Source organism: Semicossyphus pulcher, unplaced genomic scaffold, assembly GCF_022749685.1.
Source record: "Semicossyphus pulcher isolate SPU_LCO1_2020_fin unplaced genomic scaffold, fSemPul1.0.p SCAF_10, whole genome shotgun sequence".
In the NCBI taxonomy this organism is placed as follows: domain Eukaryota; kingdom Metazoa; phylum Chordata; class Actinopteri; order Labriformes; family Labridae; genus Semicossyphus; species Semicossyphus pulcher.
In genome coordinates, this window is record NW_027211604.1 from 3,366,311 (window position 1) to 3,393,173 (window position 26,863).

A 26,863-nucleotide genomic window follows, 5' to 3' on the forward strand; every position below is an offset into this window, starting at 1 on the left:
TTTTGTCTGACCTGTTTATGTACTACATTAAAGGATTATTTCAGTTAATCGTTTAAAAAAAGAAGGAGTCTTCTTTCAACGTATTTTTGTAAGATGATAAGATCAATAAAACGTATTTGCTAAATTCTCCAGAAGCTCTGAATGGAAGACTTTCAACAGGTGTCAGGTGCAGATCAGTTCGCCATGTGGTCAGTTGTTGAAGTCGCGGTCTGCTAAACTTTGTAAAGACGGCTTGTGTTGTTGTTGTTCCATGTTCTATGATAACTACACAATGCTATTTTCTCACTGATTGGCACCATTGCTTATTAAGTTAGCCTACTATGCATACATAATAGTTTGATGTGTGAAGAGTCATCAGACACCTGTTTGTATTGCTGTGCATTACGGTTAGTTGTTGCTGTGTGTTTACACCTACGTTTCCAAAGGTGAAGGTGTGGGACTGAAAGAGCCGAACTGTTAATGATTGCAAAGCTTGTTGGTGTAGATTAATTTATATTCATCATTAAATATTTCTGTTTTCGTGTTCATACGTCAGATAGCAGACACCCTTCCTCTGAGGATAAACTGTACACTTTACAGTTTACATTTCAAAATAAGGTAAACTGAATTTCACAATAAAGGAAATATATCAGAAACACATTTGTAATACTTTATTCTCTCACATTCACTTTTAGAATAACGGCGGTCAAACATGATCACTATTACTGAGCCACTGGAACTTCATCCACTACAGGACTAACATGTGGAGGCAGATATGCGAGCTCTATCTAGCACTTTATTTGATGGTATATGTTTCTAGGTGATCTCGTTAACTTTCAGTAATTGGTCTGGTCTGGTCGCTCCTTTCTGTTTAGCAAGAACATGGAAAAGTTACCTCAAGTTGAATCAATTTCGTTCAGTGGAAAGATCAAATAAGACGTTGACTACTTTGTAAACAAGGAATGCTCTTAACCACAGGAAGCGTCTCTACAAGCCTGTCAATAACACAGATGAGGGTGGGTGGAGGGCTGTGGATGAGGGATTCAGTTGCAGGTGGCAAAGCAGCTGTAAAATATTTCTGAGGATGCCAGGTGGGTGACCTAGGACCTGTGGCCTGGAGCGGAGAAGATCAGGAGACCTAACTTGGACAGTCATGAGGCAGAGCAGGAACCCTCAGGATGACGAAAGGCTTACAGCACTGCAGGGCAGCCATCATGATGAGACAGGTGGAGTAGGGTAGTGATGCATTCCAGACATCGCATCAACCTTGTCAGTAACACAGAGACGGCTGGGTGGAGGTGGTTTAGATGAGGGATCCAGTGGTAAGCAGCATTAAAGCTGTACCTTTAAGCTGAGGAACAGTCCTGGCCTGGTGGCTGGACGGGGGCTGAGCAGGAGGCAGGTCAGGAACAAAGTAACAACCCTAAGGTGGGGGACATTTTCAGGTGGATGGGGGCAGGGCAGAGGGAGAGCAGGGGCTCTCAGATGTAATGGGTAGGGCAGACGGGCTGGCCTAACGTTAAGGCATGGTTCAGTATGGGCAAACCAGTGGAGGGCTGGGCAGGTGCCAAAACGTTAAGCAGGAGCCTGCCGACTGGGGGCTGAGGAGGTCAACAGCCTGGGACCAAAGACTGCTGAGACACTGGCCACTGAACCTGGCTCGACCCCCTGAGGGTGAGTCTCATAATCCCTGGTGACATTAACATGAAAGACTTAAAACAAATCTCTATTTGAGACAAAGAATGTCCTTATTTGCAGTTGGGGCGCTTTCAGACAGCAACCAGTCATTCCATCAGCTGCCAACATCAAGGTTCATGCAGGTAGATAAAAAAGGATACCTGCATATGAGTGCAGGTAACATCATCGTATAATCGCTCCAACTCCATTCTTACATCTTAAGTAACTAGTTGGTGCAGAAACAACGACCAGTGCAAAGAAAAGGATGTCTTGGCCTGGATGTCCGTTGGCTACTATTAGCCACAGAAGCTAAATCGTTAAAAAAAAGCTGATGGGTTCTGAGATCGTTAAACAATTTACCACACACATGTCCTGAACTGAAACAGCAGATCAAGCCTAAGGGTGAATCCAGCTCTTCTCAAAGCTCTTAGGGAATCACCATCAGGCGTGACGGCCTCTTCAAGGCCCACAGAAAGATCTGGTCTGGCCCAGAGTGCCCTGACATTTACAGCTTGGTTCTTCTGCTTTATAACTGACTATGGAGGAGTTCAGAGCCCCGTGTGCTCTTATTGATCAGTGCAATATAAATAAATATGAACTACAGGAACTCGCTGCTCCCAAAGTGTTCTGCTACTGATGTTGCCATTGAACCACTCAGTTTCCAACATGGGAAACAAAAGCACGGCGTTTTCCTGCCTGATGAGGTTGTTGACAGTTTCCTTTCCCCCATGAACATTACATCACGTCTTCTGAGCTGATGAATAAAGGCTTCCCTTGAGGACAAGCAGCTCCGTATAACTGTTGTACAATATTACACTTTAGAGAGAAGGGGGAAGAGACGGACACACAGTGTGATCCTGAACATATAAACTGTCGTGACCCATTCTTCAGCTGCCTTTTGACACGACTCATTAAAGCTGCTAACCGGAGGTAAAGGAGAAACGTTTATTTCTCTATGAAAGGAATCATTCATAACTTTTTGTGTTTACTTTACTGTGAATTCATTTTTAATCAGAACCTAAAGAGTACTCATATTATTTACGCTTCCTCTCACAGGCTGCTCTTCTCTTTCATCTGTTTTTCCAGGCAGATGGAAAACTACACACACAACAGCCTCACTCTTCAGATTGAGGGGTTGAGGGTCAATAAGAAGAACAAGTACCCGATGTTTTTCTTTCTGCTCTTGTCCTACGTGTTCATATTAACAGCCAATGTGGGCATTGTGGTGTTGATCTGGACGGAGAGAAGCCTCCAGCAGCCGATGTACCTCCTGTTCTGTAACCTGTCGATAAATGATGTGATGGGAAACTCTCTCTTAGTTCCCCGTGTGCTCGCGGACATCCTGGTGCCCCCCTCTGAGCGCCTCATTCACTACTACGAGTGTGTGATGCAGGCTTTCACCACACACATGTTCAGCACCAACGCACACACCGTGCTCATGATCATGGCCTTTGACAGATATGTGGCCATCTGCAATCCTCTGCACTATGCAGCCATAATGACTGACAGAATGGTGATCAAGCTGACGGTTGCTGCCTGGGGGGTGGCTTTTGTCTTGGTCGGGGTTCTTCTTGGTCTGACCATCCGGCTGAACCGGTGCAGGACTCTGATTACAAACCCTTACTGTGACAACGCCTCTTTGTTTAAGCTCTCCTGTGAGAGTGTGTTCATTAATAATGTCTACGGCCTCACTTTCACGGTCGTTTTGCTCTCAGCCTCTATCGGCAGTATAATCCTCACATACTCAAAAATCACAGCAGCCTGTCTGACCAATAAGAATAAGTCTTTAAACAGTAAAGCCTTGAAGACCTGCAGCACTCACCTGTGCCTGTACATGATCATGCTTATCAGTGGGATGGTCCTCATTGCCCTCCATCGCTTCCCCGAGTACTCCGAGTACAGGAAGATTTCAGCCATTCTGTTTAACGTGGTCCCCGGCAGCCTGAACCCGGTCATCTACGGGCTGCAGTCGCAGGAAATACACAAAAGTTTGTGGAAGATTTTCCGCATCAAAAGAGTGACACCGTCTTTGTAATTGGAGATCATTTTACAGTATGACAACTGTAAAAACGTCTTTACTTTCATGTGATATAAAACAGAGACCACGTGGAGGTTAAAGGTCAACATAAGAGTAGTAGGATAATCATAATCATTGACCCTTACATTAATCGATTAACATGAAAGGTTTGCAGAACCAGTTTATTCAAAGTGAATATGAACACTACATGTGCAAGTGTTGAGATGTCATGCGTCCCTGCTGTCCTTCACTTTCGTGTTCATTAACCCCGTCCTGCACGGCAGCCATTTCTTATTGATCCTTGTATCTTTGAAGTTTTCCCAAATTACATCCTTAGTTCTTGTTTTTAAAGAGAAATGTAAAAAGAATCCAAAATGTTAAGATGTGAGACATACTGAATGAATGTTGAACTGAAATGTTTTACGAAGCAGCACAATTAAATGGTTCTGTCATGTATTTCAGTGTTCACAGTCTACATTCATTACGTTGCATTTCTATTGATGCATGTTGTCCACTGAAGCAAACAGAACATTCATAATATTGGAGAAAAGTTATGGACACACTTTTTCACTTGTTCCAAAAGAAAAAAACACATTTTTGCATGAATTATTTGATTATTGAACCTTTTGTTGTTTGACGTCTTTTCCTCGTTCCTGATTGCTGTGAAGATGAACATCACGTAAAGATGTAAAATCATGTTGATATCGTGATCGAATGTTTTAACGATGATTAAAAGAAGTCGAGATCGTTTTTCCTGAAGATGCTCGTTTGTCAAACAGTTCTTGAAATGCACGTTGCAGTCATAAATATGATTAATATAACTATAACATGTTAGCTGTTTAATAAACATTCAAATTAACAAAGCAAACTCGATAAGTCGCTCATGTTTTACGACACAAATGTATTTGCACTGTTTTCATGAGCCTTTGATGTGTTCAAGGAGAGGATCACAAATCTTTCTATTATTAACTATAACGATTGATTAAACTGCTGAACAGAACCAAAAATAAAACATGAACTTTAATACGTGAAATGTGATTTTCACACACAGTAATTATTTGTTTAAGGAAAATTAAAGATGCAGACTGTGGTTCTATTTTTAACGTTTCATATTTCCACAGTAATGATTGTAGTCCCACTTTGTTAGGCACACAGGCGGTCCATCATGTTTTAATATCTGCTGCACCATGAGGCCCAGATCTTTGGTTCTGAGGGAAATTCTGCCAATTTAGCTGAATGACTCTCTGGACTCAAATATATCAACGACTGTTGGATGGATTGTGATGTGGTTCTGACGTCCATGCTCCCCTCAGGATGAATCACAGTGTTTCTCTGATCAGGTTTTGAATATGTCCAGTACCTTAAAGTATCCATATTAGTTTTACACCAATCAGCTGATTAATTAATAATCTGATCACTTTGCTTTGCTTCAGTCCCCCCAACGCAGCTGCACCTCTGCTCTGACTGTCTTCATCAGCAGTCTAAGTTAAAAAAGTTAAATATTTTCTCTCGCAATTCAGTTCTCACCGCACGTGACCGGCGTGTGCACGAGGGACTTTATTAATGATGCAGCGATCAAAACGATCGAATGACATCTGCACCTTTTATAAGCTTTATAAACAGCAACAATCAATGCCTTTACAGTAGGGACATACTGAGAGGCGTAACAGGACTGCATATGATCGTGTGCGGACAGAGAGCGTTCGATGTCGGACCCTCTTTTGCCGTTAGAACACTGTGACGAGTAAACTGGTCCTGCTGCTGTGTGTTTTGCGGACCGCCGCTGCAAAATGTATGTAGCAGAAACACTGATTATGACTGCCTGCCTAATATTGTGTGGTCCTGACCCGTCGAGGCATGGACTCCACCAGACCTCTTAAGGTGTGCTGAGGTATCTGGCACCAAGACGTGAGCAGCAGATCCTTTCAGTCCTGTAAGCTGCGAGATGGGGCCTCCATGGATCGGACTTGTTTGTCCAGCACATCCCACAGACGCTCCATTGGATTGAGATCTGGGGAATCTGGAGGCTGAGTCGACACCTTGAACTCGTCGTTCCTCAAACCATTCCTGAACCATGTCTGCAGTGAGACAGGGCGCATCATCCTGCTGACAGAGGCCACTGCCATTAGGGAATACTGTTTCCATGAAGGGTTTAAGCTTCAGCAGTTTGAGCTTCAGTAGCTCCTCTGTTGGATCGGACCACACAGGCCAGCCTTTGCTCCACATGTGCATCAATGAGCCTTGGCCGCCCTCGACCCCATCATGGGTTCACTGGTGTCCCTTCCTTGGAGCACTTTTGGAAGGTCCTGACCTCTGCAGACCGGGAACACCTCACAAGAGCTGCAGGTCTTGAGACGCTCGGAACCAGTTGTCATCACAATTTGGCCCTTGTCAAAGTCGCTCACATCCTTAAACTTACCAGTTTGTTTTCCTGCTTCCAACACATCGACTCCGAGGACAAAATGTTCACTTGCTGCCTGACACGTCCCGCCCACTGGCAGAGGCCACTGTAACGAGATAATCAATGTTATTCACTTCACCTGTCAGTGTTCATGATGCTCAGGCTGATCAGCGTATATCAGCGACTGTTGGAGAGGTTGTGATGTGGTTGCGATATTCATGTTCCCCTGAGGATGAATCACAGCTTTGGAGATTCTCTGACTTTTCGTTCAACGCAACATCAGGTCAACACCTGAGTTTGTCCAGTACTTTGGTTTATGATCAATTTTAAACTAATGACAGTCCCATCCGTTAGATCACTGTGCATGCGTCATTCCCAGAAGCTCAAAGTTTTGAGTAATGGAAAGGCCCAACGAATCAACAAAAGACACTCTCCTTACAATACACTGCACGCACACGCGCACACACACACACACTCACTCACGCACACACAAACAAACACACACAGATACACGAGCAATTAAAGTAAAGTAAGAGCTCCTGAAGTGAATCTCTAATTAGCAGGTCAAACATTAAGCTAACTGTTGTTTCCTTGGAAACAAAGACAATTATGCTCTCTGTGTTTTCTGTTCAGATGCTTGTTAATAGTCACAAAGGAAACTAAAAATAGGTCCCTTTTGAATTCTTTTGCTATCATGTGTACAATTATCTGTTTAATATTAGTGATATGATGTAAGTTGTGTAACTAATCAAGGCAGGTAGTTGAAAAGGTAAAAGTGGACCAGGATTAAGTTTGGCTTTGATGTGACTGAACCTGACGGAGCAGCAAGTCCGAGTCACACCTTCAGGTAAGATTGTTTTATTCCTGTAATATTTTATAAATCACGTTCGTGCACTTTTAAAAGAGCAAAGACAAAGACGGGGTGTTTCTTGTGTGTTCAGGGGAAGTGTTTTTATTAACATCTGTAACACAGCTGGAGTAACATTTTATTCCTAAAGTATAAAACATTGTGCACTTGTTGTCTGTTTATAGATAATCTGTCTGCTGAGGAGAGATGGAGCTTTTCATGTTTGATGTTTCACCGGGCAGCCGCAGAGGTCTGTGAGTGTTTCACTGATTGTTTTAAATCCTGTGCTTCGTTATCTTGTATTCATTAGTGTGACTGTGGAAGCAGCTGCACGCGTGCAGAAAGATTAGAATAAAACATCGTCCGTCTCTTTGCTCCGTGCTGCTCGTGGAGACTCATGTTGGCTCTCTCTAATATCACAGAGTACGGTCGAGACCTGCTCTGTCTGTAAAGTGTCTTGAGATAACTTTGGTTATGATTTGGTGCTATACAAATAAGATTAATTGATTGATTGACAGAAGGTGTTGCTTTGGTTAGGACAGGTTTAGATCTCAAGTCTTTTCCTTGAAGCTGAATTACGAGCGAAAAATGAAGGCTGTAGTTTTTATTTTTTTAATGACATTTTAAACTTTATATTAATATACTAAAACTAATATATTGTGCTTATATTATTAGTCATATGGGTTCATGCTATGTCTTCACTGTTGTTTCTCAGACATCGATGATGCGCAGATGATGAAAGAACTTCCGTTGACACCGACTTGTTTGTATGAGCAGGTTTATTTCAAAGAATCAGCATCAGTCAGGCTTCATGAATACCTGAGAGATCACCTCGGCCAGATAGTGTCTCCCCGAAGCACGTTTCTACATGCACTTATATATGATCGGGGTGTGTGTATGTTTCTTCTTCTTTACCATATCAGGACAGAGACCCTCAGACTCTCAGACTGGGGGTTGCTGTATACATCACCTTATAAGGAGTGAAACTCTTTAAACTCCTTACATCCTTGCTAAACAGAGGATAAGGTGTTCTTTACTACTCTTACACAGAACCTTCCAGAATCCTCCACGTAAGCATTTTCACCTCAGGTCAGAAACTTCATAACAAAGTTTCATGAAGCTACCTGTCTGTTACGTGCCGTAGTTTTGTGTTGTGTTTTTTGTGTGTGTCTCTCTCCTGTTTGCTCCTCAGATGCTGCTCTCCCTTCACTGCAGGTGATTAAGCTCACCTGTTTCACATTCAGCAATCAGGCAGGAGTATAAAGAGCATCAGAGAGGAGACAGCCAGGGCCAGTGGGCCATTCGGCTGTGTGTGTGTGTGACAGACGTCCTCGTGTTCGGGTTTACTCCTTCAGTGGGAGGAGGGCGTTTCTTCGAGGCCTTCGTGTTTGTTTATTGTTATTTGCCGTTTTTGGTTGACAGTGCTTTGTCTTATAGAACAGCTTCTCTCTTGTTTAGAAGAAGCTCGCTTTGTGTTTCACTTTTGTTTTAGTTTGTTAATAAATTCCTTTAATTTTTCCTATACTTCGTTCATCCCTTCTTTTTCCTGGGTTTTAATTTATTGTTACTCCCTTCATCCCCTAGCCCACTCAGGGGAACGTAACACTGTCCAACAAAGTAATCCTTGTGCCGTACGTTTGCCTTACGTAACTGATAAACACTGTACACCAAACCTGAGCTGATGTTTCTGTTTGATGAACGTACGACCTGTGACCAGAGGAGCTGCTGAGTGGCATTATTTGCTCTCTATGATGAACTTTAGTTACATTTAGTAGCATTAGTAAACACACGACTGCAACACCTTCATAAATAATCTAAGTATGAAATGAAGCATGCACCTGATGAAACATTCTGTCCTCTGATGTCCTGCCTGCTATTAAACACTGACCTCATCCTTCCAGATTCACACCTGCCCTCATCAACCAATCACAGATCTAGCTCTGTGAACAGCACCTGGGAGCATGATGGCGTCACCTTCTTCCTCATCCAGGGCCTGGCCGACCTGGGCGAGAAAAAGATGATCCTGTTTGTCGTCCTGCTGCTGGGTTACATCGTTATCCTGGGAGGAAACAGCATGATCATCTTTGTGGTACAAAATAAAGACATTTATCCAATTATGAAAATCAAATGTAGAATTGACAGATGGATTAATAGAATGTTTTTTACATGTGCAGGCGTTGACTGATCCGAAGCTCGCCTCCCCCATGTACTTCTTCCTCTACAACCTCTCCTTTGTGGACATCGTCTTCACCACCACCACCATCCCCAACATGCTGTCCGGCTTCCTGACACACATGAACACCATCTCCGCCCCCGGCTGCTTCCTTCAGATGTATTTCTTCATTCAGTTAGCCGTTACTGGCCGCGCTATCCTGACCGTCATGGCATACGACCGCTACTTGGCCATCTGCAACCCCCTGCGCTACACTGTAATCATGACCCGACACGTGCGGCTGCTCCTCATCGCAGGAGCGTGGGGCTTCGGCACCTTCTGCACGCTGCCGGCCTGCTCCATGGCCTGGCATCGGCATTACTGCGGTCACAATGTGGTGAGGCATGGCTGGTGCGACCTGTCCTCTGTAAGGCGGCTGGTGTGTGGCGACACCTCAGTGGACAACATAGTGGGCATTTCCTTTGCCCTGGTGGCTTTACTGACCACAGGAGTCCTCATCCTCACCTCCTACGTCCTGATTGGTGTTTCCATATCAAAGATGGGCGTAGGTCAAAGGCTGAAGGCCTTAACGACGTGTGCCGCCCACCTGGTGGTGGTCTCCATCTCGTACAGCTCGGCCTCGTTTGTTTACATCTCGTACCGGGTGGGAAACTTTCCACCAGAGGTATGTGACTACTCACCTGGCTTTCATCCTACCTGTGCCTTTGGTGCATCACTTGTCACATTGTTAAACCTAAAATGACGTTTAATGGCGCTTTGTTCAGCAACACATTACTAAACAGAACAGCACCTGGACAAAACCATCTCAACATGAGGTCAACTTTCTCTGTGCTTCCAAAAAGCTGATGAAGCTTATGGAAACATCTTAAATCATTCGGCCTCAGTTTGTAAGTTAGAAACTGATCTTGGAGCAAACACCCAGGACCATGAGTGTTCAGGTCCGCCATCATGGATCAGTGAAGACCTCCAATCAGGAGATGACCTAATGACCTTTAGATCTGATCTTCTAGTGACCATATGGGTTAAAAAAAATGGGACTTCGACAAGAACAAGAAAGTGACTGACTGTTGGTTTCTCACAGGAACTTTTACCCTTCAGACGTTATCAGCTTTGTAATTTAACCAACATGATTTACTTCAGTAATGTTCATACATTAGTAACGTTGGTTGCATTAGTTAAATAAGGTGCATTTGTTACGTGGTCTCATCTGTGAGTTACACCGTGTTTGGTGAGAGAGAGAGAGAACTGCGAGTGTTTGTCAGTGAACGCTGCGCTCTTATTATTGCTCACTTGATCCTAACTGTTACAGTACAGGTGTTCCTCCTGAAATGGCGGCTGTATTTAACATGATGGGAATGAGAATATTTGTAACACCGATAGCAGATGGACATTTGTTCTTTAAAATATCTTACCTTGTAGATCTGACAGTTGAAAGGGCACGTAACACAAGGTTACATATGGATGATGTTGATGCTACTTTACAATTTGGGGACCACAATCATTTATAGGAACATTTTGTTGTTTTGTTTCAGGTTCGTATCATTGTGTCGGTGCTGTACGCGGCCCTGACTCCTTTCCTGAACCCGATCATCTACAGTCTGAGGAACAAGGAGCTGCGAGAGTCCCTGAGGAAGACTCTGAGCAGGCTCACACCTGCTGCTGTGCTACCAAGGAAAGACGTCAACACGGTGTCCTGACGGGGAGACGAAAGCTGCAGCGTTGCTCACCGGACATCTTGGCGTCCTATTTTGGTTAAAAAAAATGGACACAATTGTTTTTTGAAGTAGTCGTTTTGAATTGTATTCTGTATCAATAATTTGCTGCTTCAGCTGCGTCGGCCTCAAACCTTACGTAGCTGAACTTGTATTCATGGATCCATGAAGCTTGTTAACGATCCTTTGATTTGGATGTGTTCATCATTAACCCTTTCTCATTTTGCGTGTGAATGGATGAACCAATATTACATTTATGTTTTAAAAATGATGTGATTATGTCTCAGATGTTTTTGACTTCTTAACCTTTGACATTGTTTTACTGTATTTTACTGTTTGAGCCCCAATGAGGCTTCTTGTTCAATATTTAACAAACTGAAGATTAAAAAGGACGGTCTCTTTTTACGTGTACTTTTAATTATTTAGCCATTTTAATTTCTATAGTAGAGAGCAGATCTAGTGCAGGATGTTATTAGTGAGTAACTTGGACAGTACTTTAGTAAAGTCACACTCTTGTTGTCATATTAACACACATCAGCCCTGACACATTAGAGGAAAATGATCCATGGCTAGATCACACTGGGGTTTTCTTTTTGGGTGATAAAAATAAAACTGGGTTTAAATGTGACTAGGTGATTTGAGTTTACCAAACTTTAATGTCTATAAATAAGGCTCCACATGAATCAAATAAAAGGTCAATATGTTTTTAACAGTCATTTTAAGAACGTATGAAAATAACAATACATCGTCTGCATAAGGAGTGACCAAACCAAATATAACAGAACTTTTATAAGAATGAAAAAAAATGTCATTGTAGTTTACAAAACATACAAAGTTTGAACACGTCTGCTGAAATATAAGAAATTAAAAGGAAGCTAAGACAATATTTACAGGATCCTTTCGATCTTATGATCATCCATAAAAGTTTCAGACAACAGAAGGGTGCAGAAATGTAGTGCATCAATTACTCGAGTTATTTTTTGAACGTTTGTACCTGCGTGTCCGTTTTAGCATCCGTGACTTTGTTTCTGTGAAACACGCTGATGATCTTGTGTCTGAGCTCTTTGCACTGCAGCCCATAGATGAGGGGGTTCAGGGCAGGGGGGATGACGTGGAACATGACAGACGCCACTTTCCCACTGTCAGCCCACTGAGGGCGCCGGTGAATGATCATGGGGGTAAAACTGGCAACCAACATGATGATGTAAACAGCCAGGTGTGTGGCACAGGTCTGCAGCGCTCGGCTGTTCAGCACCTTGCTCTTACTGCTCAAACACACCATGGCGATCCTCAGGTAGGTGAGTGTGATACTGCCGAGGGAGGAGCCCAGGATGACGACGGCGCTGCCGAGGCCGTAGATGTGATTAATGAGAAGATTCTGGCAGGACAGTTTGAACAGTGAGGCGTTGTCACAGAATGGGTTGATGATTATCCTCCTGCAGCGTGTCAGGCGGATTGTAAGACCCAGGAGGATCGCCACGGCAACGAAGGCCACCAGCCAGGCGCCCACCGACAGCTTCACCACCATCCTGTTGGTCATGATGGTGGCGTATCGGAGGGGGTTGCAGATAGCCACGTAGCGATCAAAGGCCATGATCATGAGCACCGCGTGAGAGGTGCCGGCATGAAAGTGAGAAGAGAAGGCCTGAACCACACAGTCTATGTAGTAGATGTACCGCTCTGTGATTGGAGTAAAAACGTTACCGAGCAGGCGAGGGATGATGGCCGTGGCCCCGAACACGTCATTAACACTCATGTTGCAGAATAGAAGGTACATGGGCTCGTGGAGGCTCCTCTCCATGGCTATCAGAACCACCAGGCCGATGTTGGACACCATGATGAAGATGTAGATGAGGAGGAGGAGGATGAACGCAGGAACCGAGGACTGGGGGGTGACCTTTAACCCCTCGATGTTTATGATATCTAAATTCAAAGTTTTGTTTTCCATCTTGCAGGGGGAGGGATCCTGGAGGGATCATAGACAGAGAATACCGTCAGCACTGTGTTCATTATTAAAGGTGAATTCTGGTTTTTCAGGTGTTTTTAGTTACAAAAGGTTTTAAATGTCTCCAGCAGATGTGTTCATCCTGCAGCAGTGAGGATGTAATAATCCTTGATGGCTTAAAGTGCGTCCACTAAAAGTTCTTATTTTTGCGACCGAGAGGCATCATGAGAGGCACCAGACTCCATTGACTAAAACATCATGTTACCCTGCAGGAGTTGCTGCTCTGCTGCTATCCCAATTGATTAATTTGTCGGTGATATTGAACGTTACACGACTATCATGTTGGATCCAAACGAACCCTTAAAACACAAGTCACACAAAGATCTAATGAAGCAACTCAAAACCTTTGTATCCATTCGTCATTTAGATCTGATGAACCGTTTTTTACAAAGTCATACGTAAGTACATACATAAGTAAGTTATTTGTCTCATGGAAACCTTGTCCCTGTCCTTCCGCTCAAAGTGCGAAACATTTCTATAAAACAACATCCAAACTTTAAATGAAGAACTTCCTGTCATTTGAGTTTCATAATGCAGAGTCCTGATTGGTGCACGGAGGTCGGGGACATCATCGGCATCAGTGAGAAGAGCAAAGAGAACAATACAGAAATCTATCCAGTAAAATAACCGACTAATAAACTGTACCTCGTGGAGATGATTGAAGTTTTCACTGAATGCCAAAGTCCTTTAAATGCTTGTTTCGTACCATCTTTTAATGGTATATATTCATTTACATCAATCGATATGAAGTTAACCGCTTTTATCCTGTGGTTTAAAGGACAGTTGTGCCATGTTCTAACACAAGTTATTTTTCTGCAGAGATATTTCAGGGAAAACACATTTAGATCAACATCTACAGCACAGCTGTCATTTTCAGACCCTTGTCATTGGTCGGATGTGAGCTCATGCTGCAGATATCTGTAGGCACGTGTAGAGAAATAAAGAAATGAAACCTTTGAGTCTTAAAATGTAAAAAATAAAAAGTTGAAGTGACACAAAAGCCTGAAAAGCAAAAGCGACAAACAGTTACTTCACTGCACTTAACGAAAGTTTCCGAAACAAATTGCAAATAAACCTTCAGCAAAGTGTCAACACCAACACAGGAGGCAGTTTGAGCTTCATAAACGTATCATAAAATATCAATCAGGAGGAATGTTCTCTTCTATCATCAGGGATTATGTTCGATGGTTTTAGGTCAGGCTGATGTCCTTCAATGCTTCAGTGAAAACACACCACAGCCTGACATGCAGCCTCATCATCAGCCCTACACACATGTTAAACAACAACAGAAACAAACACACCACTTCATTTTGAATCCTTCCAATGTTCTGTCAGATTAGAGTTCGCATGGTCGCGTATCCACTGTTCATACCATTCACATTCAACACTCATTGTACGGTAGAAGACATCATTGTGTTGGGGTGTGTGTGTGTCAGGTTTACCTCTGTGACATGAACCACCTCCAGCCAGGTGAGACATGGACTGACTGACATCTTAAATAGCTGCATCGGGGGCCCAAGGCTCGTCAAGCTTTGTTGCTCTGTTGGTCACCAGGAAACGGTTGCTGACAACTTGGCATCAACATCAGCAGAAGACACAGATGCAACAAGGAGGGAGCGAGGTCTGATTGGAGCTGAGTTGGTACAACACCTGAAGGAACAAAACATGAATAAGATTAAGATTAAATTACCCTCACAGCAGCTGTAATCAAGATATTTAGACTGCATAAACATGTGGACATAGCCTTCCAGTGTAAAAGTGCCTGATGTTCATTTTGTGAATGAGGTTCCCATTTAGATTAGCAGCTAACATGGCAGCCTGTATACTCCTGTTCAGCTCTCAGGTGTTCAGGGAGTCGGCTCTACATTTTATCCCCTGGTTACTTCGTTTGTTTAAAGCCTGCATTTCACTTGCTAAAATTAGCTTTACAATTATTGTCAAATTTAGCATGAACTACAGATGTACCTTGCTAACCAAGCTGGCACTAAGATGGCTAATAACTTACCATGTACTGCCTGCTCCTCTTTAGCTCCGAATAGGCTCCATCTGGGTCCAAAAATCAAGATGTAATGGCCACAATGCCATATTTCAAGCATGGAGCTGCTGCAGCTTTAAGGAGCTTTAAAGTAATTCATTGTTTACCTGTTAGACCCACAACGTCACTGTTTTCGTTAACTCCCTGTGCTGTCGCACACAACGAAAAATTTAAATCCAAATCATAGCCAGCAAAAAAAGCATCTGTGGATTTACTCAACACTTCAGCTGTGGGAGAAAAAAACAGTAGGCTACAACAAAGCTCATCTTACCTTGCAATGAAACAGCAACACACACACCCTGCTAGCTAGCAGCTACCTGCTAGCTGTGGTTAACGTTAGCCGGAGACACACATGACAAAAGTGACACACATTACTTTCAGCTAATGACGCTAACTTACAGTTTGAATGCCGCTTGTTGAGGCTGTCCTGATCTTCACTGTCCTCATCATCTTCGTGTTTGGCATCATGATGTCCTCCTCAATGTTACTCAGTCATCTAAAAGTAATGCGGTGCATAATCTGTGGATTAGCACAAAATTAGCCTATGACTGAAACAACACACTATTACATCATACTGATTTTTTTAAAGAGGTAGCAGCAACTTGTATTAAATAAATGTTACTCTAACAATGTAAACAGAAAAGTGAAAATGATAATTTAATCCCTCTTGTTAAATTCCCAAAGCTAAACTGAGCATAGCAGTTAGCCCTACAGATGCTACATTAAGTAAGCTAAGTCCCTTTGAGAGGACAAACGTACATCTCTAAACATGAGGTGTGACGGACTGAGCTGCTTGTTTTTCAGCTTTCTGCCTCAGATTAGTCCGTACAGGGAGACATCACGTTTTTTAAGTTATGATTGGTTAAGGGGCGGGACTAACAGTGAGAGCCGGTTGGAGCATTTCTAAAAAGTGTTTTATGTTGCTAAAGTTTCAGTCAGTTTAGTTTCTGTTTGCTAATCAGAGCTGCGTAGGCTAGTCTGCTTCCTAGCTAGTGGTTGGCCTACTTGCTAACGGCATGACAGTGTTTGTTAATGAACTTGAAAGCCAACTTTGGACACCTGACTGCACAACGTGTGAGCACACAAACTCCACTCACTTCGGTCTTGGCGGGAGACCCGCCGTTCTCTTCAGGCAGGAGACGGTTGAATTGTTCAAGAGGATTATCAGAACGGACCTGCCCTCCATCCAGGACTTATACCGGTGCAGGGTCAGGAAGCGGGCAGGTAACATCACTGCAGACCCCTCACACCCCGGACACACTCTGTTTAAACTCCTCCCCTCCGGCAGGCGTTACAGAGCGCTGTACGCCAAAACATCCAGACACAGGAACAGTCTGTTCCCACAGGCCGTCACTCTGATGACAACTGTCACAGAGCGTCAAATGAAGCAACATCCACACCTGTAAACAAAACTGCTCACCTCATTGTATGAACACACCTTTAATCATGGAACTATCATCCCTCATCTGACACGACTCTGTGCTCCCTGTTTTTACTGTAAATACTGAAACGATCTGCCTCGTGTCGTCTCTAACATCATTATATATGTTTCATATTATTCAGCAGCCTTTGCACTCCTCATCAGTGCACTGTGGCCTCTCGTAGCATGAACATATTAGTTTAATAACAATAATAATAACAATAACAACAATAACTTATCTAATATCTAATGCTGAATGTTTGTGTGTAGAGAGAGAAGTTACACCGGAGTCAAATTCCTCGTGTGTACCTGGCCAAAAAGCTGATACTGGTTCTGGTTTATTTTTTTATCAGTAAAATTTGATGAACATTTTATTACTGTGCAATTTCTTTCTGATATATACATAAAATGAATCAGGGCAAAAATACATGTATAATACTTGTGGCATGGAGAGACGCTCTGCAACTATCCTTGAACCGACTATGACCGATATTGAAAACCATTTTACATTCTAAGAGAAGGACCATCAGTCACTAATGATCAGCTGTTCCCCGCGTTATGTTACCGTCGACCCCCCCACACGATTCCATCATCCACTTGTGTTGCACGGCACGCTGACAGACCTCTTTACTCTGTGTTTGGTGGGATCATTCTTCATTATCATATTTAAAATGACATTAAATAAAAAATACGTCGATCACGGTATTTCACCAAACAGAAAGAGGAGGTTTATCAGGGTCATTTCACCTGTGACACAGTGTCTTTACTCCTGGTGAATAAAGTCATGACTTTTTCTCTGACCGCTTTCATCTGCAGTCCGTAGATAACAGCGTTCATGGAAGGAGGAACCACGTGAAACATGATGGACGCAATTTTCCTCTCATCTGATAAGTGAGGGAACCGATGGAGGATGATGATGATGTTCCCTGACATGAGGAGGATGATGTACACCGCCAGGTGTGTGGCGCAGGTATGCAGTGCTTTGCTGTTCAATGTCTTGTTGTTACTACTGAGACACACCATGCCAATTCTGATGTAGGTGAGAATGATGCTGCTCAGGGAGCAGGCCATCGTGACCATGGCGCTGCTGAGGCCGTAGATGTGGTTGATGAGAACACTTTCACAGGAGAGCTTAAACAAGGAGGCGTTATCGCAGAACGGATTGTTTACCAAACGCCTGCAGCGCGACAAGCGGACGCTGAGGCCCAAGAGAACAAAGATTAAGGAGAAAGCTACGGCCCAGGCTGACACTGACAGCTTCACCACCATCCGGTTGGTCATGATGGCGGTGTATTGGAGGGGCCTGCAGATTGCTATGTAACGATCAAAGGCCATGATAATGAGAACTGTGTGAGACACTCCTGCATGAAAGTGAGCACAGAAGGCCTGAATGACACACTCATAATAAGTAATGTATCGCTTCGTCACTGGAGTAAAAACTTGAGTCAGTATGCGAGGAATGACGGCCGTGGCCCCGAACACGTCATTAACACTCATGCTGCAGACTAGAAGGTACATGGGCTGGTGGAGGCTCCTCTCCATGAAGATCAGGACCAGCAGGCCGATGTTTGATACCACGATAAAAATGTAAATGAGAAGGAGAAAGATGAAGGCAGGAAACGCAAAGTCAGGGATGACCTTTAACCCCTCCAGCTGTAGAATATCCTTGTTGAAAGTGTTGTTCTCCATGCTGCAAAGGGACGATCCTGCGATAGATTACAGACAGAAAAGTGATCAAGCAAAAGAAATGAAACAGAACCACTGCCCTGTCCTGAATGTATCGACCACAGAACATTTAATAAAGTCATAAAGATTATTTAACAGAAGCCTTGGATTGAACAGCTGTTCTCTCGTGTTCCTCTCTCCTGTTCCTCTCTCGTGTTCCTCGTGTTCCTCTCTCGTGTTTCTCTCTCGTGTTTTCTCTCGTGTTCCTCGTGTTCCTCTCTCGTGTTTCTCTCTCGTGTTTTCTCTCGTGTTCCTCGTGTTCCTCTCTCGTGTTTCTCTCTCATGGTGTCTCCGGTCACTTTTTTTATTTTTGCTTTTATGTTTTTTAAAATTATTTCTTGAAATGATTTTTTTAATGCTTTCAGTTTCAGGTTGTGATGACTGAATGAATATTTAATGAGGTTAAATTTACACCAAAGTGGATCTAGGAAACATGAGGTATTGTAGACGTTGTTTCAAGGCTTTCACTAACTGTAAATGTTTTCATGTGCTGTAATGGCAGCAGTAAAATAAGTAATATCACAAACATGTTACAGAATAAAGTAATAATTGCTCTCACATCAGCACTGTCACAGAAAGACGTGTTAGTAAAATTAGAGACTTTTATATGTAACAAAGAAGGAATGCACAAAATGTCCTCATCATTACAAGTTCTGTGTAAAAGCCTCAAAAAAACAAGGATGATATGAAAACATTAATCGATCAACCAGTCCAGTGTGCAGTGAGTAATAAAAGGTTTGACAGTTAAGCGCTCAGCACCAACAGGACCTGTAGACTGTCCAACATTTCAGCCAAAATCATCATATTGATCTGTATAAAACAAATATGAACATTCAGCTCTTTAACAATCCCCATGCTTTAGTTATATAAAGTTAAATTCTTTCAAACTCATTTCTTCTGTAAAACAGATCAGATCATTTTAATTTGGTTTAATCATTTTTAACAAGAGACCCAGTTCATTCAACGATCTGTGAACAATGGAAACCATCACTGTTCACCAACATGAGTGTGTGACGGGTTTACCTCATTGGACAGGAACCTCCTCCACACAGACCAGACGCAGACCTGTGACTTTTTATATAAGCGGACTGAGCGGCCTCTGTTCACCTGACAGTGACGTTCCACTTGGCCAGAGACCAATCAGTCTCTCAGATTCATTTCTGTTGAGACACTTTCTTTTGTTGAACTGGTTAAAACATTGGTCATTGTACCTCGCTGACCCGCTGATGAACGGCCTTCACTTTGTAATAACTGTTGGTATTACAAACTTTCCCCCACTTACAAACTAAGTGGATTGTGACAAAGATGATGAAGGAGGAGGATGAAGGCAGGAACAGAGGCCTTGGTGCTGACCTTTAACCCCTCAAGCTGTAGATGTCCAGGTCCAAGTGTTTGTACTTGTGTTTTTAATGGTTTCAGACTGGCTCACATTCATTCAAACTGGAGCTCGTTTCTTACTCTGAACTTTGAACTCTAAAGGCTCTAAGAGAAGCAAACTCAGTGACCATTTTTAAACCACAGTTGGAAACATATTTATTCAACATTACATGTAACTTCCTTCCTGTTTTATTATTATTTTTCCCATTGTTACGCCCCACCCTGAGGCAGTCCTATGGGGCTAACAACTATCCACAATCGACCCAAATATAACCACGTGAACACCTTAAGACACTCCGATACCTGCGATTCAATCAAACAACCAAATCATTAACCGAAGGCCAACAAAAGCAACGAGATCACAACAAAACAAAATCCCAGTGTGAGAGGCAGAAGCTCTGCAGTCCGCTCTTCATGTCAGTGCTGCTGTCTCAAATAGGCCACTGATCCAAGGCCAGGTGCACCTCATCAGCAATGAGGTTCACCTGCAGAGTTGAGAACACAAAGGGAGAAGGGACAAACAGAACAGGGAACACATACAGCCGTAACAACTTTTGTATTGTTCTGAGCATGTTCTGTACCTGTCGTTGACATTTGCTAACTCAGTCACCGAACTTCACCTCGCTGCAGTTTTTGGGAGTCATCGCACCTTTTGGAGAATTTTTCACATATCAGACAGGTAATCTGTCTTGCTGTGCATTTTACTGCACTAACATTATATTGTATGATAAGAATTGTACGAAGTGATTATGAGACATTTGTTTTGTCACTTTACCTTCTTTGACAGTTTTCCTATAAGCAGCCGTATTTTAACTTACCAATTAATGTTGGTCTCGTAACTCAACCAAAGTGCGACAGATTTTTTTGGCTTTGGCACCAAAACTTTTCAGAGAAGATAGTTTTGGATTATAAGATATCAATGTTTCACACAGGACACCAGCAGCGGTCTCCTAGCTGAGAGGTGAAACCCTGCGGGCAGAGAGGCCTGAAGGCTGCAGGGGAAAATACTGCAACGCATGTGCAACATAATCTGTGTGCAAAATGCTTTGAGGCACTAAATTTACTTCCAGGTGCAATAAATTTGTTGGAAATTACTCACGACTGACACAAAAAAGTGGATATACTCTGAAACTATTGAGCAAACTATCGCGAGACGAGGTCAGTCTGAAAATGTAAACATATATATATATATATAATATTTCTTCTGCTCCGCGTCTGACTCGTCTGCTGTGGCATGTTGACATTATTTTGGAATGAACAGGTCAGAACAAGCTTTTCTCTCCCCGCCTGTTTCAGCCTTCAAATCTGAGTCTTTGGCTTTTATATTATACATATTTATGTTATTATATATATATATTATTTTGTCACTTAGCGGGAGCTTAAACCTAAACTGACACAAGACAGACAACTGAAAAGGATGAATTGATTTATTGAGGTGAAAATATTTCTTATAAAAACGTTCTACAAAGTAACGTTGCATTTATTGTCCTGTATTTATGTAATATTTGATCCATACTGTACGTATTGATTATAAAAGTAAGTGTCTATAATTTGCATGAATGGAAACATGTCGTCAGATTATTTAAAACAGGGACTACAGCTCGACAGCTACAGTATATCTAAGGTTTTTAACTGTATATTAAGTAGACCTGCATTATCATTGAAATCATTTGGACACTTTAAATGCACTTCAATTTATTTATTGGACAGTTATGTTTGAACTGATTGCAGTAAGAAGAAAAGATCATTGCATGATGTAACAGTTAAATATGTACAACTTTATTATGAACAATTATTTGATTCATAGTCATTTCCTGTGTAAAAACAGGATGAAGAGCTTTTGTCTGACTGCTTTGATCTGCAGCCCGTAGATAACGGCGTTCATAGCGGGAGGAACCACGTGGAACAAGATGGACGCCAGCTTCCTTTCGTGTGATAAATGAGGGAAACGATGGAGGATGATGATGATGCTGCCCGACATAAACATGATGATATACACAGCTAGGTGCGTGACACAGGTCTGCAGTGCTTTGCTGTTCAGGGACTTGTTCTTACTGAGCACACACACTGTGGCAATTTTCAGGTAGGTGAGCGTCACGCTGCCGAGGGAGGAGCCCAGCAGGACCACCGTGTAGCCGAGGCCGTAGATGTTGTTGATGAGGACGCTTTCACAGGACAGCTTGAACAGGGAGGCGTTGTCACAGAAGGGGTGAGATATGATGATCCTGCAGCGTGACAGGCGAACGCTGAGGCCCACGAGGATCAACACCATTACGAAAGACACTAACCAGGCTGACACCGACAGCTTCACCACCATCCTGCGGGTCATGATGGTGGCGTACCGCAGGGGGTTGCAGATGGCCACGTAGCGATCAAAGGCCATGATTATGAGCACCGTGTGAGAAGCACTCGCATGAAGGTGAAGACAGAAGGCCTGAAAAGCACAGTCGATGTAATGAATGAACCTCTCCGTGTCTGGAATAAAAACATCACTCAGCAGGCGAGGGATGAGGGCCGTGGCTCCGAACACGTCATTAATACTCATGTTGCAGAAGAGCAGGTACATGGGCTGGTGGAGGCTCCTCTCCATGGTTATCAGAACCACCAGGCCGATGTTGGACACCATGATGAAGATGTAGATGAGGAGGATTAGAATGAAGGCAGGAACCGAGGACTGGGGGGTGACCTTTAACCCTTCCACGAGGAGAAAGTCTGTATTTAAAGTCTGGTTCTCCATAATGCAGAGGGGAGATTTAAGCCTTGTGAGGATGGGAGAAAGAAAAAGAGATGGCACTGAATGCTTCATTCCTTTCTTTTCTTTAAACATTTAAATCTTATAGTTTTTACATGCATGTTTTTAAAGATGAAAAATAAATGGGTAATTTACATTGGATCGGATTGGTGCTCTTTGGATCGGCACACATGTAATAATAATAATTATAACTTTATTTATAAAGCAGCTTTAAAAATAGAATGTTTACAAAGTGCTTTGACAGACAAGCAAAGGCAGGAAGATTACAGAATACAAAACAGATGAAAGACTTCCAACAATGAGGCCAAACAGAGTGCTGAAGAAATGTCATCAAAAAGAAGGAACTCAGGTCAAACACCAGGTCAGCAAGAATCAAAGTGACAACACAGAAACAAAGGAAGTCCGAGCGATAAGCAATGCAAATGAAGAGATAAATAAAGAAATAAAAGTAATGGAAGAAGATAAAAGGTGAGAACAAAAAGGTTGGGATCAATGAAATGAAAAAGAGATAGATAAATAAATAAAATAATTAAAATAAAATAAAAGCCAAAAATGATGTCAGAAGTAGGAGCAGATGAATGCACAAACAATGCACACATAAAAGCGACTCTGCAGCCTCGTCTCCTCAGGCACGACTCCAAGGCGCTCTCTTTAAACAAGTACAGTTATTCAACGTTTAATGCAACAATTAAAAAAAGAAGTGGAAACTACTTTTGGGTTTCACTAATCGAACATACGTTAAATGTGTTTCTCTTGTCAGCAGAGGTTCACTACAACAGGCATGTTTCTGTGACATCTTGTATTTGGTTCAATGATGAATCAGATGAGTTAAACTGTGTCAGCAGTGACAACATGTTGTGGAGGACCTCCAATAAACAAATAAGGACTTTAGGAATCTGTGTGCCAGTGATGTCCCACACATGTAAACATAAAAGTCAAACTTTTACTGAATGATTGAATTTCTTTCACTGTACTCCAACATACAGATTTGCTTTGATGACATTCGTACATCACAGAATTAAAATGTTACTTAATGCTGTAAAGATAAACTTGAGTGGCACGTGGTCCAACAATAAATGTTTCTGCAGAACAAAATGTTTCATCACTGGTTTCATTCTGTAAGTTTCCTCTCATACGTAACAAAGCAACGAATTCTCTTCATGTTTTCAAGACTGCATTTGAAGCGTTCTGACACACACAGAACACATCACATACACTGAACCAAGTAACCGTAACTTTCATTAGTCGACTTTTTCTCCAGCACCTGTGTTAGAAAGTGTTTCACAAAACAAACAGACACATAAAGAATCACATTACATCGGGAACTTATGGATCTTATTTGGTCCAGAGTGAAATAGTTACAATCTAATCGTGTGTTATAAAACTAACAAAGAAGCAGGTGATAAAAAAGTGCAACAAATCAAATTGGTTTGATCTGATGAAAGTGTTTGAGGAACACAGATGCATGAAAAACAATCAGAATCATTAGGCTTACACAGACTGGTACTTAGGACTGATCTGTAGGACATAGGTTGGTCTCTTTCTTTAGAATAGTTTTGCAACAAGATAAAAAACATGATGGTGATATGTCGTGACATGATAGTGTTACCTCTTTGAGATGAAGCTCCTCTGCTCAGACCTGAGGCGAGCTGACACCTCTTATGAGCTGCACAGTCTGACACTGTCAGACTTGTTGTGTCACCAGGCAACTGCATGTGCAAGTCATGTTTCCTTTCTAGGGAAAGTTTCTTTGAATTATTCTGAATTGTGGGCAAAGTGTTATGATCATTGGATGAAGGTACAATATTAATACAGTCCAGTTTGTCGTTCACCAATTAGACCCCCATTTCCAGAATACACAGTTGGCCAATTCCCAGTTGCACTCCGACCAACCAAGATGGCTGCACAGAAGGGAGCCAGTCCTCTACAACTGAAGGGAAGTGATACTACTTGCTTAGGGTGGCAGTATCTCAGTCAGTGGGGATATTGTTTGGGAATTGAAGGGTCTCTGTGTAAGTCCAGCTTCAACCAAGTACAGAGTGTATACTGGTAGCTTGAGAGATGCCAGTTGACCTCCTGGGTGAAGTGCCCTTGAGCTACTCTTTAAACCCCAAACTTGTCTGGTTATATCCTCTGAGGCACCCAGCTGCACTTGATCCAACTAAGACATCTGTAAACAAAGAATCAGTTTTCTACTATGGGGTGGGAAACTACTTTCTTGGGTGGCAGTAGCTCAGGCCTTTGGAGCTTTAGGGTAGCTGGTGTGAATCAGGCTCCAAGCGAGCACAAGGTGTGGAATGATAGCTTGAGAGATGCCAGTTGACATCCTGGGCTTAGCTAAGTTGCCCTTGAGCTAGTCTTAGCTCACTTTCAGATTATATTCCTCTGAGGCGCCCAGTTGCACTTGATTGGGATTAATAACCTCAACTCTCTATCAAGCCCCTGATCTGGCCTAAAAACCTTTCTGCACTAACAACTCCTGTTCCACAATATTGTACATCTCCTGATCCCTATCAGAGAGGTTTCTCCACAGCCCACTCCCCCTGGTCCTTGACCGGTCTTGCTGCACATATAACTCATTTGCTTTCTCTGTGACAGGTTCCTGCCTGTTAACCATTGGCCCCACTTTAAGCTTCCATTCAACCTTTGTGTTTGAGTCTGAGCCGGGTCCACAACAGATATTGTGTCATTATACAAGTGATGCGGTGCTTTTTGTAGGGCTGTGACCAACTCTTTTTATTATGAAGCTTTGACAGTTTGTTCTTCTTCAGTTCACTACCATTCCAAATTCTTGTGTTACTGCCAGTTTTAAGACAAATCTGTGGTGTTTGAACGATATCATTTAAAAGAGTGAAGAATTTAGGCGGCTCGTAAGATAAGCTGCAGCTCGGGAAGCTGTGGAAGGGCTTTGCAGACACAATCACTTTATTATGAAGCTGCTTTATTCAGTGAGCTTGGCGGTTTAATCTCCAGGGAGTAATCCTAACTTGGTGACCACCTACAGATGACCTGGTGGCAGCTCTTCATGCTGTCCCTCCTGACTTTGGAGAAACATATTTTTTTTAAAGAAACTTTCTTCACTGTTTTTATTACCTAAAATCATTGGGTTCACTTGTTTGGAGAAAAAGAGAGGTCTTATTGGCGGTAAACCTGCATCGCTCTGCGTACAATGATCTTCTGTACTGAGGAGCAAATAGTGGAACTGTAGGAGACAGCCATGGTCTCTGTGTTACTATGGTTTGTTGTTGACAGTGAGTCATGATGTCTTTTTGGTTGTGATTTTGTTTGGACACAATGTTGACATGGAGCATTACAGATGTCTTTTCATTCATCGCCGTCTCACTCATTTTGTCTGAGCCAATCAGGAATGTTCAGAAACCAGGAGCGTGTTTACACGCCCCCGCTTCCTGTGGTTTACTTTAGCTTTGTGAAGCAAGATAAAATAATGATACGCCCCCGTGTGCCTGCTGCCTTACTTGCCCTGGCGCCGTGTGGTACACACTGGGCGCTACTGATCACTTTAAGTGCTTACAGATTCTGTTGTGGACATGAAATTGTTCCTGCTAATGAGCCGTCTTACGTAATGGAAAAAGCTTTGGATAAAGACTGTGTAATGAGAGCTGCTGTAATGCAGCCTCCCAGGCTGAGCATCATCATGTAAACATGAATTCCTTGTTTGCTGTTGTTACAGGACAATTTGTTAATTAGTTCCATAAAACGAAGTGACTCTGCAGGAGGCCTCAGAGGATGCCGACCTCCCACCACAACAGCAGCTGAACTTCATCAACAGGCTTCTTTAGAGCGGAAAGTTTCTGTGTTCAACTTCAGCGGCTAACAGGAAGTCACCAGTTGGATTGAACCTCTCTGAGGCTTTCAGACAACATTAACACTCGAAATAATAAACAACTTTCATATTGACCTACACCCTTTACATTTAGTATACGAGTCTTCCTGCACTCCCTGGTTCTATAGGAACATATCTTCTATATCTTTTGACATGCAAACAGTGAACACAATGTCAACTGCATCGATCCTGGAAACATCTTTCACAAGCAACCTGTGTTCAAAAAGTTTTAGGTGCACGTTCCTTCTAAAAGCAAATGACCACAAGCTGAGTTCACGATACTTAGTGAAACTCGGAGACGAGCTCATAAAAATGGAGGGTAGAGAGCAGGAAGTGACGGGTGCTCAGAACCCAGCCAACATCCGAATGGGGGCTGTAGTCGGGCATGGACTCAGAACTGGCTTTTGAGTCGCTTCATGTTGAGGCCCACATTGGCAACCAAGAAGATTATGTGCTAAAAATGTGCTCACTATATGGACATCAGGTATGGCTACTGAATAGTCCCCAAGTGGGCTACATTCTCACCATATGGGCCGTGTATGGAGCCCACCAAGGGCCCTTTATCAACCCATCTGGGCTACCTTTTGGGGGGCCCTTATGAAATTAGTCCAAAATTGGCAGCGCCCCCATTGGCTGTCCTGGATCAGCCCAGTTGCAGCCTACATCTGGGCCTGAACTCTGCCTGTTGAGCAGGAGACTGGTGGCAAATAGGTCAGCATGGAATTCATTTTTCATTTCAAGTAACAGCTGTCGTATCTGCGTAGAGAAACGGTGAAAATGAGAAAAGTATCCCAGAATCCATCACTGCTTCCTAAGCAGCTGTTTCGGGGTCCTTGTGTAGCCCAACTGAGTTATAATTGGGCCGTTATGAATGTCCTGGAGGCCCCAGAGCTCCCATG

The 26,863-nt window shown here is 42.8% G+C and overlaps 5 protein-coding genes across 5 annotated transcripts; 2 read left to right on the forward strand and 3 right to left on the reverse strand.

Annotated features, from left to right (window-relative positions):
* The first annotated feature begins 2,746 nt into the window (after positions 1-2,746).
* On the forward strand, positions 2,747-3,691 carry LOC138599656 (putative olfactory receptor 52L2). The gene has a single exon (XM_069671411.1). The coding sequence runs from the start codon at positions 2,747-2,749 to the stop codon at positions 3,689-3,691; it is 945 nt and encodes a 314-aa protein (XP_069527512.1).
* Positions 3,692-7,128: 3,437 nt separating this feature from the next.
* Positions 7,129-10,791, forward strand: or6at1 (odorant receptor, family 6, subfamily AT, member 1). Its single transcript, XM_069671449.1, has 4 exons — positions 7,129-7,171; positions 8,823-9,010; positions 9,096-9,758; positions 10,627-10,791. Exons 1-4 carry the CDS (start codon positions 7,129-7,131, stop codon positions 10,789-10,791), a joined length of 1,059 nt encoding a protein of 352 aa, XP_069527550.1.
* A 988-nt stretch (positions 10,792-11,779) lies between these two features.
* On the reverse strand, positions 11,780-12,754 carry LOC138597962 (olfactory receptor 8G17-like). Its single transcript, XM_069669579.1, has one exon. The coding sequence runs from the start codon at positions 12,752-12,754 to the stop codon at positions 11,780-11,782; it is 975 nt and encodes a 324-aa protein (XP_069525680.1).
* A 4,250-nt stretch (positions 12,755-17,004) lies between these two features.
* Positions 17,005-17,955, reverse strand: LOC138598529 (olfactory receptor 52E8-like). The gene has a single exon (XM_069670327.1). It carries the CDS (start codon positions 17,953-17,955, stop codon positions 17,005-17,007), a length of 951 nt encoding a protein of 316 aa, XP_069526428.1.
* Positions 17,956-21,175: 3,220 nt separating this feature from the next.
* LOC138597938 (olfactory receptor 5B12-like) lies at positions 21,176-22,105 on the reverse strand. The gene has a single exon (XM_069669542.1). It carries the CDS (start codon positions 22,103-22,105, stop codon positions 21,176-21,178), a length of 930 nt encoding a protein of 309 aa, XP_069525643.1.
* Positions 22,106-26,863: the final 4,758 nt, after the last annotated feature.

What these genes read in the sequence shown, in the direction of transcription:
- LOC138599656 (XM_069671411.1), top strand. Translation starts at nt 2,747, where the DNA reads ATGGAAAACTACACACACAACAGCCTCACTCTTCAGATTGAGGGGTTG.
- or6at1 (XM_069671449.1), top strand. Translation starts at nt 7,129, where the DNA reads ATGGAGCTTTTCATGTTTGATGTTTCACCGGGCAGCCGCAGAG. An exon ending in TTCACCGGGCAGCCGCAGAG is followed by an intron (nt 7,172 to 8,822) that starts GTCTGTGAGTGT and finishes TCATCCTTCCAG; the next exon opens with ATTCACACCTGCCCTCATCA. An exon ending in TGGGAAACTTTCCACCAGAG is followed by an intron (nt 9,759 to 10,626) that starts GTATGTGACTAC and finishes GTTTTGTTTCAG; the next exon opens with GTTCGTATCATTGTGTCGGT.
- LOC138597962 (XM_069669579.1), bottom strand. Translation starts at nt 12,754, where the DNA reads ATGGAAAACAAAACTTTGAATTTAGATATCATAAACATCGAGGGGTTA.
- LOC138598529 (XM_069670327.1), bottom strand. Translation starts at nt 17,955, where the DNA reads ATGGAGAACAACACTTTCAACAAGGATATTCTACAGCTGGAGGGGTTA.
- LOC138597938 (XM_069669542.1), bottom strand. Translation starts at nt 22,105, where the DNA reads ATGGAGAACCAGACTTTAAATACAGACTTTCTCCTCGTGGAAGGGTTA.